The sequence below is a fragment of the Vicugna pacos genome, chromosome 5 (genome assembly GCF_048564905.1).
Source record: "Vicugna pacos chromosome 5, VicPac4, whole genome shotgun sequence".
Classification (NCBI taxonomy): domain Eukaryota; kingdom Metazoa; phylum Chordata; class Mammalia; order Artiodactyla; family Camelidae; genus Vicugna; species Vicugna pacos.
Window position 1 is genome coordinate 29,163,585 of NC_132991.1, and position 15,867 is coordinate 29,179,451.

General features: G+C 42.6%; 1 protein-coding gene across 1 annotated transcript in view; it reads right to left on the bottom strand.

Annotated features, from left to right (window-relative positions):
- Positions 1-15,867, bottom strand: part of NEB (nebulin) — a 204,039-nt gene that overhangs the window by 28,516 nt on the left and 159,656 nt on the right. The window contains exons 114-125 of the mRNA XM_072960953.1: positions 15,264-15,368; positions 13,871-13,975; positions 11,322-11,426; positions 10,842-10,949; positions 8,499-8,603; positions 7,106-7,210; positions 6,568-6,672; positions 5,839-5,943; positions 5,634-5,744; positions 4,695-4,805; positions 4,362-4,463; positions 4,148-4,252 (exon numbers count right to left, since the gene is read on the bottom strand). Of these exons, the coding sequence (XP_072817054.1) occupies positions 4,148-4,252; positions 4,362-4,463; positions 4,695-4,805; positions 5,634-5,744; positions 5,839-5,943; positions 6,568-6,672; positions 7,106-7,210; positions 8,499-8,603; positions 10,842-10,949; positions 11,322-11,426; positions 13,871-13,975; positions 15,264-15,368 (1,272 nt within the window). The remainder of the gene's footprint in view (positions 1-4,147; positions 4,253-4,361; positions 4,464-4,694; positions 4,806-5,633; positions 5,745-5,838; positions 5,944-6,567; positions 6,673-7,105; positions 7,211-8,498; positions 8,604-10,841; positions 10,950-11,321; positions 11,427-13,870; positions 13,976-15,263; positions 15,369-15,867) is intronic.

Here is a 15,867-nt window from a genome sequence, read left to right on the forward strand (position 1 = left end):
TTATCCAGAGGTATGAAAGATAATCACCTCTTTTTGATGCAGAATGAAAATGAGTGGGAAAAGGCTTCAGGCTAAATTCAGAGAAATGATCTAATGGATTTGTTTCAGAGCAGTTTGGCCCTCGTAACTAGCAAAACCAAAAGCATTTTAGGTCTACTGCCAAGAGTTCAAAGAGGCTTTATAAATGATCAGGAAGAGAAGAAGTCAGGAATCTGTTAAATTAGGAGCATTTATTGTTATTTTAAAATAGCACTTAGGCTACACCATTTTAATTTTTTTAAACCTGGCAAAAAAAATTGACATAATTTCTGAGTAAAAGAAGGACAGAATTTGGGGATTAGTGGCTTCAGTAGCATTTCAGGCTAGAAGAAAGAAAGAAGTGAGATACTTCAGCATAATGAGAAAAATAAGATTAAATAGTCTTGCAGGATACACAGAAGTAAGACTATGCCAAGGACTAAATTACTTCAATTTAAAAAGTAAGCACAGTGCCTGGCACTAGTAGTTGCTCAATAAATGCGATTTGATTGGCTGAAAGGAGGAGCCAGTCATTATGTTTGGGTAAAATGGCTAAAGAAGATGATTTATTTTAGGAAAATTCAACAAAATAAACTGAAGGTAAGAGAAATATTCCTTATTGAAAGATACACCGATGCCTTTGTCAATAGTATTCTAGGACCAGGTCCAGAAGTAGAGCCCTCCACTAGTTATCACTCTAGGAAGAATGAAAAATGAGCTATTTCTAGATGTTAACCAGCTGAAAGGGCCATATTTGACACTCCAGGAAACCTAGAATTTCTGTTACTGTAAGATGAAAGACTCACTCATTCCAAGTTATCACACCAGGATCTGGTCACTCAGATGTTTCACTCTGTGGACATTTAAAATCAATATCCCTCATGCTTCATCACTTAACTTCTCCACAACTTTACCCGTCCAGCAGAATGGACACAAAATGAGACCACTCAGATGCTAAGAACAATGAAATCTGCCACATCAGAGAAAATGCATTCACAGGGCTGAGGCTCATTTATTTGGAACACATCTACTATGGAAATGCAGACACAAAATAAGCATGCAGCAGGCACACAGAGCCAGACACCGGAGGAGCAGAAACAACGTAACAGGAAAACAAAATGTAAATGAATACTACCATGGCTCTTTGAAAGGAAATTCACTCCCAAAATAAAGAAATGAAAAGCCTGCTGAGGAAAGTTAGAGGAAGTGAGCTGGTATCTGGACCAAGAGAACACTCCTTCTAAGGGTATAGAACCCCTAAGACTAGGGCGGATCCCAGGAGCTGTGAAACACAGAAAAGCAGAGAAAACTAGATGCGCAGAGTCCGCCTGGGCAAGAAGAAATGCGACGGCCCACCTCTGATGAGAATAAAATCTGCTTCTGTTAGAAGTATGCTCTAAGTCCTCTTTTTTTTAGAAAATGGCTTGTTTCTGAAAAAATATTTATTTGAAGAGCAGCACTTCCCCTGGTCTCACTTCAGTTCCTTTTTCTTCCATTAATTTTCAGTAAATTTAAATTTCTAACTTTTTAACTCAGAAAAAAGAAAAGGTATGCCTCCGCTCTCCATAAGGAGGCCCCCAAGCAAATGCAGCTGAGCACGACCGCTGCTGGGAACCCGAACCAGCACATGTGACCCTCCTTTCTGACCGCATCTTCTGAAGAACTGCTGTACTTTGCACAATAAGGACACACATCTGATTCAGGACTGCAGGGATTCTCAGCAAGCTGTTGGCTTAGGCAGGAAGCACAGTAAAGCCACAAACACGTGGCATTATGGAATGCAAAAGCCTTCTTTCCCTCGTTCACCAGGGAAGCCTGAGCAGGACCCACGTGATGCCGTCTGCCAGCAAGTGCCGCACCGGTGCCTCTCATCCCACCAGCTCCGACGCTGACGGCTGGAGACAGACCATGGGAAAGTGGTTTCGAATCCATTATTCTTTCAAAGTTTAATTGAATTTAAAGATCTAACATCCAGTTGTTCCGCTCCTTTTCAGGGCCTTGAACTGTATAGCGGTGCTTCTAAAGACTGAAGAACAGGTCCAAGAATTAGAAAATGTCCTGCTGCTGAGGCTGTAAAACAGAGTGAAAGCTGCGGCTGAGAACGTTTTGAGTTTATTCTGTTGCTTCAGAGACTGTCTGGACTGAGAGACTGTATTAAATACCAGTCTTAAATGTATCAAACACCAGCAATGGTGATAAGCAGAGGCCTTCTTCACGTTTTTGGAGATGAGAGTCTCAGTTTGTTTTCATTTCACAGATTTGATTGGGGTCAGCAACCTCAGGACACTGGGAGGCCATCTCCAAGTCTGCCCCACCTTCCTATTCCAAGGGCACGTTCCAGAGGGGAAGTTTCATGCAGGAAGAGACAAGAGTGTGCAAAAGTATACCCTCTGACAAATGCCCACAGCATTCTACACATTCCAACACAAAACCAACAAAAAAGAATGCAACTTGGTCAGTCCCTGGACCAAGGCTAAGGAAGTAGAGGAGAGAAAGAGAAAGACAGAGATACTGGCTTGCTGGGGTCAGTCTTACATCACTGACGAGCGCATTAGTTTTCTTAAGCTGCCTCATCATAGGGGTGTCATAAGACGCGGTGCCGTGCCCGTGCCCTCGCCTTTGGCCTTGGAGGTATTCCGCCTAGAGCACCAGCAAGACAGCAGAGTCAGAACAGGGTTGGGTGGGGAGCCCATGCGGAGGGGAGCCTCCAGGGGCCAGAGGCCACTGCAGGAAGCTGTAACTCCTGAGGCAAGTAACCCAGGAAGGGGAGCTCCTAAAAGGAGCTGGTTGGGTCTCATTCTCCACATTATAGACTCCACCTGGGATTAGAAATACAAGCCTATTTTCAAAAACAGCAAAGTCTTCAAAATCTCAGCTTGTTTTTGACTTGATAAGGGTATAACCTTGGAAATTTTAAAACCTATTAAAAGTTTTTACATTGAAAAGTTCTTGTTACATTTCATTACAAGAAGATTCCACTGTTTTTTGTTGGTGATTTCAAATCTTGGTTTTGAGAACTTACGCAGTTCCCTCAATTTATAATAAAAGTACTGCATAGGAATTTTAAATTCAAAAACTTTTTAAAAATCATATTTGTTTGTCATCAGTCATCTGAGCTTTGTGTTCCTCTTCATAATTCCCACTTGTTTTATCACTTGATATCACTACTTTATAGCTTCCAAAGGATTGGGATCCCATGTTTCATGTTGTTGAAAGTCACAGATGTAACAACCAAATGTATCCTAAACCTATTTCCTCAAACAGATACGTTAGAGAACAGACAATAAGGAAGAAGAAGGTAGGATCTCTGAATTGGAAAAGAAATAAGATATTCTTGAGTTCAAGTCTTTCAGGACAAAAACTTGCTCTCTGAAAGATGTGGTGGTTGGTCACGGGGGTCTCTCAGCTAAAGTTGGAAAACTTGTTATAACTCGGCAGTAGCTACATAATTGGTCTAGCAGAGGAAATTAGGAAACGTGGCAGTTAGGTTTGGACAAAGTTCTGAGTCCACCTTCTCAATAACATGAAATCTGCTAGAATTAGTCATTCCCCACCCCCAGCACCCTGCACATACTTTGATTAAACACTTATCTCCCCACATGGTAATTATTTATCCACGGACATACAGTCCGAGGACATCTATTCCCCACTAGTTCCTCTCCCAGGCATTCAATATACGTATGTTGAATGCAAAACTAAAAGTGACTGCTGCTGGTTGGGCTCTAGAAGTTAGAATTTCGTGACTCTCGCACATTAACAAGATCCCACTGGTGACTCATGTGCGAACCAGGCCCTTGGGATGCAGCTCCCCTGACCTGGAGAGAGGATTCAACAGGACCTCATGAGCTGCTGCCTTGTCGCCTGAAAATAGTGAGGCACACAAACAGCTAAACACAAGCCCATGAATGGAAAAGTGGAGAACAAGAAAGGCCTAGAGATACTAGAGGAAAATGAGAGTGAGTCCTCGGCACCCTTTTCGTGATGTAACTTTTCAAAGCTCTGCAGTGTGATCAAAGACCCAGTATCTCTTTGGTTGCTAATGTTATACTTTCATTCTGGGAGTCACTTCTTCTGGCAAGGTTTTTAAAGTCTCCTCACATCAGAGCCACTGTCTGCCCATCTGTGTTACCTGGCTGCTCAGCCTGGCTGCCTTCTTGGCCATTTCAATGTCTGGGCGACCGAGCATGCTCAGCCCATGGCTGCCTTCCTTGCGGTGCTTGGCTCTATACTCCACCTGAATCAAAGAAAACCAAAATGGGCATCACACTCTAGATGGCCGGTGCTTTATGCTACCTGTTGGCAGTGACCACTGGGGACTGGCCACACTTCAGCCACATCCTTACCTCGCTGGCCTGTTTGGCTGCCTGCGTGGCCTTCCTGATGTCTGGCCGATCGGCCACTGTGGTGTAATGCAGGTTTTCTTTGGCATCTTTTTTGTAAGCGACCTTTATTTGGAGAAAAAAAATGTTTACTCACTTGAGAAATACTCTATATTTCTGAAAGTCCTCATTAAGTACAAGGAACATTTTATTAAAACAAAATCAATCCCACTACTGTATTTTTTAAACCACCAGATAGAGAAATCCTGGTGAGCACTCACTGGAACTAGCCCAGCATCCACCAAGTTGGGATCCACCGGCCCAAGTGGGCCCCTGAGAGTGAGAGGGGAAACTTACATTACTCTGCTTCTTGGCCACCTCCATGGCGTGTTTCACCTCTGGGGGCTCCAGCATGATGGAGTAGTTGGATTTCCCTCTCTCCTTGACAAACTTCTTCTTGTAATTTGTCTAAAAAGAGCCAGAACTCCTTGTGTGAACAGAGGAAAGCTGGGAGCAGAATTGTTTTACTTGAAGAACTGTGAGACGATCTTGAGGGAAACCTGTGGTTTCCCATTTTGGTGTCATGTTGGAACTGGGGTCTCTGATCCATAATCTAGCTCTTCCCTGCCATTTCTGCCTGGAACCTAACAGCTGAACCACGCCCCAATCTTTGGAGAACTGACTATAGGCAAATTAAACTCTTTCACTCACCATTTCTACTTTTTAAAAACATAAATGGATAGGGAGGGTATAGCTCAGTGGTAAAGTGCATGCTTAGCATGCATGAGGTCCTGGGTTCTGTCCCTAGTACGTCCATAAAATAGAATAGAACAGAATAAAAAAATTAATAAATAAAATAAAATAAATAAAATAAAAAATAAAATAAAATAAAATAAAATATAAAAGGAACCATACAGGGCTCATAAAATATAACACCATGATTATTAAAGCATTACCAATAGGGATATAGTGGGCAGAAATTACTGAGGCGTGGACAGTTGAATGAGAGGAGAGATGCTTCCTGCCCCTATCAGCACTTGCTTAGTGACATCTTCTGTGGCTAAATACTATGTCCTGTGGCCTAACCCCCATCTGCTGCAGTTGCCACAACTGGAAAGCCAATAAATTTTGAGTCGTCTTTTAAACCAGAATTCAAAGTTCACATATAATCACTGATAGTAGGAGTGAAGTGACATAAAGGAAAGGGTCTGTAAGCAAAAAGGCAGCTTACAGTCCACTGCTGGATTCTAAGGTGCGGTGGGGTTGCCGCTGCCACTGAGAGTCCTGGTCACTTACGTCACTGACGTCCTTGGTCACTTTCTTGACATGAATGGTGTCCCGGGTCTCGGGCAGGGTTGTGTATGAGCCCTGGGCCAAGTGCTTCTTCACGTGGCGCTTGTACTTGTTCTGGGGGAATGAATGCGCGGAGAGCTTGCTGAAACGTCTGCCTGGGGCGTGAGCCCGAGACGGAAGGCGAGCGCGTGGGCTGCGGGAGGGTTACCTCGGACACCAGATTGCTGACAGTCTTTGCCAGGAGGATCTGAGGAGTATCGGGCACAGCGTAGCAAGTTCCTCTTTCCTTGACATGTTTCTCTTTGTATTTCAGCTGCAGGGGTGAAAAGAAGCATTTCTTCAGCTCCTCGGAGCTTCCTGCCTATTTTATTAAGCTCCTGTGTTACTAGAAGGAGCTCGGTGGACAGCATCTTTGACACAGCAGAAACATTAAACTCAGGAAAAGATGTGATGTTTGGGAAATATACAAAAAGGATTTGCTTTCTCTCTTGCTAGTTGAGGCCTCAGTAACAATCAGAATGGGTTTTACGACATAGCTCTATACCTACAGCCTTAGTTCAGAGCACTGTCAAATATGTCATTGGACTCTCCCCCGAACCCTGGGAGGCACTGTTATTCCTCCTCTCCAGATGAGGAAACGTAGGAAGCACAGAAAGAGTATAACCCCACAGAAATGAACACATTTCCTTCTAGAATCCAGCCAGGCCTCCAGATTCCCAGTGCTGACTGTGTGGGTTCTGGGGTGGTGCAGGATTAATCACGAATGGCCCCCTGGCTTTAACAGCTTCCCACTGCCACCGCCCTGCTCTGCTAAATCACTGGGGTTCACAGGGGACAGCAGCCCCCCTCCCACCGTCCTCTCCTGGGTGTCCCTGGGGACTGGGCTGCAGAGGACACGCAAGTGAGGGGGGCCTCCTGGGAGGGGCTGGATGCTTACGTCACTTTCTATTATGGAATTCCTCAGGGCCAGCACCATGTCTTTATCATCAGTGACAGAGAGCTTGCAACCCCTGAGGTACTCTCGGTCCAGCTTGTATTCAAACTGTAAGGGAAGAAAGCAGAGGGAGATGGAAAAGGGGGGCTGGTACAGGAGGAAGCCAGTATTCGGTTAAATTGGTAGGAAGAGGGAGTCTATGAGGATTTGCTGCCAGAATTGGGGGCGGGGGTGCTTCCCAGCCCCTCACTGCTTGCTGGGCTCCTCCCTTCCAGCCCGGAGGCCAGGACAAAGCCCTCCTGCCCGTTTGCCCACAGCTTCATGAGTCTCCCTCGGGACTCTGAGCCATTTGTGTTTGGGCCCAGCCCTGAGAGACCAGGCTCGATGGCCAGGCCCTCTTCCTGAGCTTGCCCTCCACACCTCACAACCCTCCTGTCCTTCTTGGTTCTCAGATAAGGTAGGCTTAACTCCAGCTTATTATGAATAATTATTAATTTTTCTGTCTCAGGCATGTCACGCAGTTCTGTCTCTCTTATCTCACATCGCTTTGCTGCAGGGATGACTTGGCGGCCTGGATGAAGTCTGGACGGTCGGGGATCCACCTCCAGTGGGCTTTGTTGGCTTCATACTGCTTCTTGTAGTCCAGCTGTTTTTAACAAGACAAAAAGAAGTCACTTCATTCAATGGCCTGAATTCATAACCACACATGTGACACAGAGGGACTCCTCTTGCATTTTAACATAGAACAAATTATGGTGCTTTATGCAAGAGAGAACCCCAGTTAAAATTTCTGTATAATTTATGCAGCTAGCTGGTCACTCAAGATGTCATCTTGTGGGACCCTTTGGTCTCAAAATAGGGGCTAACATTTTTAAAGGCTTCCAGTAGAATGATTCATCAAACTCTAACTCTCCCAGTGCAGTCTGATCATTTTCAGAGTCAAGTACTTTTAATTTCTAACTAAATTCAGATAACTTTTTAAAAAAATTATTAAACACTTGCAGCATTTCTTTCACGCTAGGGATTTTTCAAATACCTTATAAATATTAACTCATTTAATCTTCATAACAGCTGCAAAAAATTCAACAGCTAAGGAGGAACAGCCTAGAAGGGAAGGGCTAAATACCCTGCCCACGTGAGACAGCTGGTGAACAGTGGAGCTGGGATTCAAACCCGGGCAGCCTGGCTTCAGAGGTGCTTGTATATCTGCTAGACTTGCATTGTGGCTGGAGAACTGGCTGCCTTGGGCCAAATCTAAGGCACAGAAGTATGTGTGACTTAACTTGAGTGTCCCTGGGAAGAACCCTCACTGACAGCCTCATTTCTTTCCTCACTCTTTTTCTCTCTACTTTTTTGGTCAAGGTATCATTTGTATACCATAAGACACACATGCTTCTACTTATAAAATTTCATTGTGGAAAATTTCAAACATATAAAGAGTTGCATGAGTCTTACTGAGAATACCCATACACCCACCACCCACACCCTACCGTGTACATTTAACTGCATTTGCTCTGTCCCACTTCATTCCTGGTACTCATCCCTCAATCCATCCTCAGGACACCTGTAAGCTACCTGCCAGCCCCTAAAGGCATTTTAGTTTGCTGGCCCTAATAAATATAAGTTCTCCCTGGCACTAGTGGGCACCAGTTGGGTTTTATATTCTTTTATCATATAACCATTTATACATTTTTAAGAAGTCAATACTCATCTAAATGCACAAGTGTTTCTGTGGTTGAGGCTTTAAGATGCCCCATCATATGGAAATGAGTCAGCACAGGGAGATGTGAGCAGGAGGAAGGTCTAGACCAAATCCTCACAGCACCAACTGGCTCAAATGTTCTCTTTGTTTCAGAAGAAGCAGGTGCAGAGGCAATGTGTCCTGCAGGAGCTGATCAACCCCTATTAGGCTTGGGGACACTTGTGGAACTCACATTGGTGTTGACTTTGTAGGCATCCTTGGCTGCTTTGATATGAACAGCATCTGGCTTAATGGTGCAGTTGGACTTAGTTCTTTGGTAATCTTCTTTGTATTTCAGCTAGGGGAGGAAACACAGGTTAATTTTTTATAGCAGCCCACGAGTATCTTAAAAAACAAGAAATTAAAAGCATAACTATCATATGTGACACTCCTTGAGACTGAATAAATCTGTTGTGAAGAAAGGATGCAGCCACGCAGTTGTGCAGACATGCACGATCCTGTCTCAGATCTTAAAACCAGCTCCCAGGACACACTGAGTATGTTCACCAGTGTCACCATAGGATTTAGGTCCTCGGAGCTTGTGCTGAAAGGGACAGCTAGACAGCTATCCCTGTATGTTTTCCCTTCCCCAAATCAGAAAATCCTGAGTTCAGAACGTCTTGAAAACTGTTGACGGATGAGAAGCCTTCCCCCACTGGCTCAGCCGGATGGAATCAGTCCTGCCCTCCTTCTGCGCCCCCACGGCTGTAGCTGTTACCACGTCCCACTATAATTATTTGTCTGTTGGTCTATTCTTTCCCGTGTGGGTAAAAGTTGTGTATCATTCATCGTCTCATTCCTAGCATCAGGCACACAGAAACCCAATAAATATTTAATGAATGAATGAACTGATGGATGAATGCAGTCATCACTTTCACTGCTGGAGCCACATCTCGCAAGTCTGGGCAGGCATGGGTTTGGATGGGAGGGAGAGAAATGGGGAAGGCTTAGCTCCTGTTAGCCCAACTGGCAGTTTCTTCGTCCTGAGCCTGGAATTTCTAGCTTCACCCATTTTTGCTCCTTTTAGATTTCAGGGCCCTGCGGCCCCATCTGGACCTTCTCATTTATTATTGCGGAAGGATCTTAGGTCTTAACATGGTGAAGCCTGAAGTAAAACTGTTTCAAAGGAGCCATAGAAGTACTAACTAAACTTGCCTGATCATACAAATCACAACTTCCTGTGCTTCACCATAGATATAGTAAATCACTATCTTTAGGCAACAGGGCTGGAAATCTATATTTTTCACCAACATCTCAGGTTATTGTTATGATCAGAAAGCTTAAGGGAAAAGATGCAGAATTGCTTCATCTTTCTACAGTGAGAGTGAATGGTCTGCTCCATGTAAGGGGTCTACCTTATAGATGTCTATGAATAATTGATGTTCATGTTGAAAGTGCCCAAACTTATTTTAATGTGAAAAATTTGAAAAAATATTTTTAAATGATTTATACATTTCTGCCTTCATAAACAGTGCACTGAATGTATTCAGCATTTTTTCTTGGCAACTGAGAGTCAACAGTGTGAACTCACTTATTTATCTACCAAAGAATTCCCAAGTCCCAGCCACAGTCAAGGTGTTGGGGTGGGGGTGAGCTATTCCACACTTGCCTTGACTATTCCTCTGGTGCCCAGATGGCCATAGAGTTCTTTAAAATATTTAATCTATTCTTTAACCAAAATAATGAGAGTCTTCCAACATAAAATATAGCTATATATATATGAAAATTTATGAATATACTTTCTCATCAGAGTATTAGAATTTAATGGCTACCTTCCTCCTCTTAGTCAAAATGAAGCTTATAGAGTATTTTTTAAAAATACTTTATTTGTTTATCTATTATTATAGTATTTAATTATTTTATTTTGGCAGTGGGGGGAGGTAATTAGGATTGAACCCAGGACGTCATGCATGCTAAGCATGTACTCTACCACTTAAGCTGCACCCTCCCCCCCATAGAGTATTAATAGAGTTTATAGCACACTGCATTTTTCAAAATGGCCTCAGTAATATCCACCCCCTGCCATGCTTTTCTGCAGTGTGGCCTTGCCATTTGTTCATTCAGAGGGGCATTTTCCTCTTCACCCCTTGAATATGGATGTGCACTGTGTCCAGTAAAATGATGCAAAAGTGACTCTGTCAATTCTAGGAATAGCCCTCAACTGGTCTGGAAGCTTCTACTGTAGCCTCTTGGAACCCATTCACTCTGCTGTGAGACGTCCAAACCACACGGAAAGGCCACGTACAGGGGTTCCTGTCTATACAATAGCTGAGCTCCCAGCCCAGCCGTCAGCACTGCCGGCTCTGTGAGCGAGCCACCTTCCACGTCCTGGCCCCCGGCCCCGCGCTTCAGCTGTCTGCCCACAGCTGTGCCCAGCCAGCTCACAGGATGGTGAGCAAATGAGGATGACTGTCCTCCAAAACTACTACGTTTTAGCTAGGTTGATACACAGGAATAGATGAATGGACCTGGGTGTGTTATAGCACATTAGAAAGATACACGGTGAGAGGTGCTGCAAAGCCATTCTGGTACTTACATCACTGACTTCATCCTTGACCTTTCGGACATGCAGCAACATGGGCGTGTCGTGGATTGTGGTGTAGCCCCTGGGTCTGGCCTTGTTGTATTCCAACTTGTACAGTATCTGCAGGAGAAGAAAAGGCAGAAAGAGACAACGTGATGCATCTCAATTGACATTGTAATGTAACGTAAAGCTATAAATGCAACGTTGTTGTTGAGTGTATATAAAGGAAAGAGAATTCTATAAACTCAACAGGTGCTTTCATGCTTTCTGCTAAGGTTCTTATGCCTCTAAAATGAGGTGTCTGCCAATTTGGTTGGAGCAATTCTTTATTGTAAAAGAAAAGTCTCGACATTAGTAGGCCATTTAGCATCCCTGCCTCCCTCCCACCAAATGCAGTAGAGCCTTCCAAATGTTGTGACTGTCTAACGTGCCCCTCCACACTTGCAAATGCCCTCCAAGTTCAAGAATCCATTCAGGGTTTCTGGTACTCACATCACTGATTTGCTTGTTGACTTTTGTAGTACGCAGGTGTTCTGGAGTGTCCACAACCGAGGTAAACTTGTCCTTTGTTTTTTCATAGTTTTTCCTGTACTTGATCTAAATTATAGAGGAGAAGAACAAGTTAGGTTGAAGTAGGAGAGCGAGTTTTCAGGGAATCTAGCTTTCTTCTTGAGAAAGTCTCACAGCAGCAGTAGGAATGTTATATAAGCTAGAGACGTGGGGCATGATGCCCTGCTTTCTTAACTGGAAGTGTTTCATATGAATCTTTACTTCATCGCAATAGTGGAATGGAGTGAACAAATAACAATAATTTAAAATAATGATAATTAATGATATTTTCCATATACTTTATCCATGTGGAAACTGAGGCCCAGAGAGGTTAAGAGACTGAGCTAAGGGCACACAGAGAGTGAATTTCAAAGCCAGGACTAGACCCACGTTCTCTGGACTCTGACAAGTAAAGATTCACTCAGAAAATGCTGCATCGAATATGTATGACCTCTTAAGGAGTGTTTCCACATCAAAGAGGAAACAAATGTAAAATAAAAAAATGAATACCCACAGTTTAAAGTGGTTGTTTTAAAGACATTCATTTTTGAAATTTTCAAGTCATGGTTTTTTTCATGCACATAAGCTGTTTCAAGCAGTACAGACACAGATCGCAGCAAAATTTCATGCACAACTACTTGATGATCCTGTCGGGACAAAGGAAAAAGTTCAGGCCAAAAGAACGTTCACAGGGAGACCTGGTCCTCCTTATCTCACCTGTTGATCTGCCATCAAGCTAAAGTGACAAAACAAGTTGCTAACACAAAAGACTGATTAAAACCTCTTGTGTGTGGGAACAATGGCATTTTATTAACACTGTATCTGGTGTTTAAGCAATTATCACCACTTTTTTTGTTTGTTTGTTTTTTGCTGCTTCAAGTTTACCTTTTGACATATGATGGAAAGGAGCTGGTGTTGCTTCAGTGGACCTTGTAGGAAGGCAAGGTGATCAGCAGTGTTGTTAACAAGTGTGTGTGAGGACAGATGTGCTGGAAATAACCCAGCAAATTCAGCATCAAACTCAAGAGGGATAAATTGGGAGTTTGAGATTTGCAGATACTAACTACTATGTATAAAATAGATAAACAACAAGTTCATACTGTATAGCACAGGGAACTATATTCAATATCTAGTAGTAACATATGGTGAAAAAGAATATGAAGATGAATGTATGTTCATGTATGACTGAAGAATTATGCTGTACACCAGAAATTGACACAACACTGTAAACTGACTATACTTCAGTGAATATATATATACACACACAAACTCAAGAGGGACCATGACTGTTCACGATATTCAAGGGGCTGCCCTGCTGTCCTCATTTTGCCGAAATGGTACAGTGTAGTCATTTTTGAGCAGTGGATAAATTAGATGAAAACATTAAATATTCAGATCTCTTAAGTAACTACTGACTTTACGTAATATCCCCAATCTCTACAAAATCTATTTCTTTGGGGCAAATATTAGGAAGTATACATTAATGTTACACCAACTTGGAGAAGTTTAAAAAAAGTTTGAAAAAGTCTCAGTTAACCTTACTAGGAGTTCCAAAGGTGTCAGTGACAGCTGCCGCGTCACTGCACTCGGCCACATCCAGAGCTCATTTACAGAGAATGAACATTGATGCAGCTTTACCACATGAAACCAGCGTGGGGCAGGGGGCAGGCCAAGGAACTCAGGGAAAGCATAAAGGTGAACGCCTCCGAGGCTTCTACACCTCTTCTTCACATCACAGCAGACATTACCTGGCTCCACATGTGTGTGTTGTAGAGGGCAGTCAACATATCTGGACGCAGAATTTCATTACATCCTTGTTTCAGAAGCATCTTGGCACTAGACTTATATTTTCTCTGTTCATGCAAAGAGCAGTGAAGCACAAAAGAGACTTATGAAGACAGAAGAGAACATGGCACTATATCCCGATCACCTCTGAGTGAAGAGATGTAGGCGCACACAATGTGTGCTCACATGTGCATGTGGGTGAAGACACCAGATGCATCACTGTGTCAAGCAGGGTGACTGCAGTACTCACAGTCGACCATCCACAGCCTTTGTGAATGGGGATTAACAGAGCCAGTCCCACCAAAACTGCCTTATAGAAAAGGTGACATTATTGGAGTAGAAAAATACAGTAAGGAGGTCTCGCTTCTTTCCTTCCATTAATTTGGTTCTTTGTTTTTGCTTTTGCACCTTAATACAGTTTACAATTACAGCTAACACATATACCCTCCTGGCAAATGAAGGGTGGGAGGATCCAGCTTTTAGGACCCAGTCTTGTCTTCACCACAGCACACGTGAGGGCACAGAGCATGGACTGGCACACTCAAATAGCTCGTGGGCTCTTTGGGTGGCTAGACAGATACTTTGGAACAGAACATCCCAATATCATAGGCAGAACCTATGACATCCTTGCAGCAGACGGGACGACATCTCATCAGAAACCCGGAGCACAGTCCTGCCTGGCTGTCCAGCCAGCCCCGCCACAGTACCTGACTGATCTGGTCGCCTGCGATCTTAGCCAGCAGGTGTCTAGGCTCATCCACTACCAGGTGGTATTTATCTTTCCGCTGCTCATAATCAGCTCTGTATTTTTTCTGCTCAAACATCATATCAAATTATAGCAAGAGTACAACATTAAGGCTAGACAGAAATGTCCCAAGATAAACACTTCAGAGAGCCAGAAATATGTCCTTTCTAGAGGTGGGCTCCCACAGCACCCAGGGTAATGAAAACAGGGAGGCAAAGAGTTAGGCAAAGGAAGATCTCCTGGAGAAAGCTGGGGCTTCAGATGGATCTGATTATGACACTAAAATGGAAGCAACTTGTCCTAAACATGTTCCATCTTTACATATGATGCTATTAGCAATGTTTGGTCTTATGATATATTACATTGTATTTAAAATATGGCACTGATAAGTTGCAGGTTTACTACTTTAGGCTGTGAGAATCGAAAAGCATATTCATGGACAAATTCTAATGGTCTCCAAATGCTAAATAATTTGATCATAAAAGAGACCTGGAAATCTTTTGTGAATTAAAAAAAATAGAAAAAAAAATATTAAGACTGTCTTCCTAGGAAGCTACTGAAAATAATTCTTGAGTTGTCCCACCTGAAGATCTACTGAGAATAAACTAAATCAAATTTTAAAACAAAAACAAGAGTCATCTATTGAAATAAATATACCGTTGGCTACATTTTCATTTTTAGATACATTCTACTAATTTTCTAACATTGTTTTTGAATTCTTATAAATCTGTGGAAAATACAAAGATAGAAAATTAAATGTAAACCATTCAAACATACCTTAATTCATAGCTTGCTTATTTCATCATTTTAAGCTAAATTTAACTTAAACTATTGCCCCCAGTTCCAGGAAAGACTGGGTAGAAATATAGACAAATATTTTGAGTGCAAATGGACACTTCTCTGCCCCAGTGGATGGGTAACAATGGCAACACTTTGCGTGAATCACAACTACGCCCGAGGGCTGCCATTTCGGTGCCTTGGTAAGGGTACTAAATGAACTTGGAACTTCTGGGTCTCCCAGCTCTACACAGAATCCTGTTGAAGAGAGCTTCAGCTGACAGTCAACACAATCCTTTACTTCCTGTCTCTCATCACCCAAAGGCCTGTGCTGCCCTGTGCTGGTGCAAACACAGGCGATGCTGGCTCCAGCCTGGACAGTCCCTTCACTTGCTCTTATTCATGCTTTTGGCAGAGCCCATCAGAGAGTGACATCATAAGAGTCTTCCCAAATCTTTATCTTGAATCAACACTTAGAATGGCTTTCCTGTCATTTTATGTATGGGGTTTTAATCAAATGCCATTGGTAAATTTCTCAGGGGAACTGACTGGGCTTAACTGGATCAGGTCATACATACCTCATTCATCAACTGAGTTGCAAACTTGAAATGCCTATTGATTGGACAATCAGCTTCATACTTGAAATCTGACTTCGTCCTTTCAAATATCTCTTTATACTTATACTAGAGAAAAGAGAGTGTGGTTACTTGATAACAGGCTGTGATTATCTTAATGAGATATGCCATTTATCTCATCACACAATTGTGATTAATTCATTCATAGAGATAACAAGTAACTACTGAATGCTTAGTCTCTCAAGGCAATGAAGGGTATATACATACCATGATATCTTAAAAACTAGCTCCCAAGTACACACTTTGAATGGATGTCAAATAGATCTATTCTCCATATTAGACAAAAATCCAAATCAGTTTCTTTGTTTCAATATTTATGAGATAACTATTTTACTTTGAAGCTATTTCCATGTGCACTTGAAGGCAGTTTTTAGTCCATTAATTTGAAATAGTTTTCCAGTAATTATGCAGATAATCATAATATTTTAGAGCAGGAATATGCCAACATCTAGATCACTACCTGTTTTTAAACAGCCCCATGAACTAAGAATTTTTAAAAACAATTTAAAGGGATTTTTTTACAAAGAATATATGACAGATTGAATGT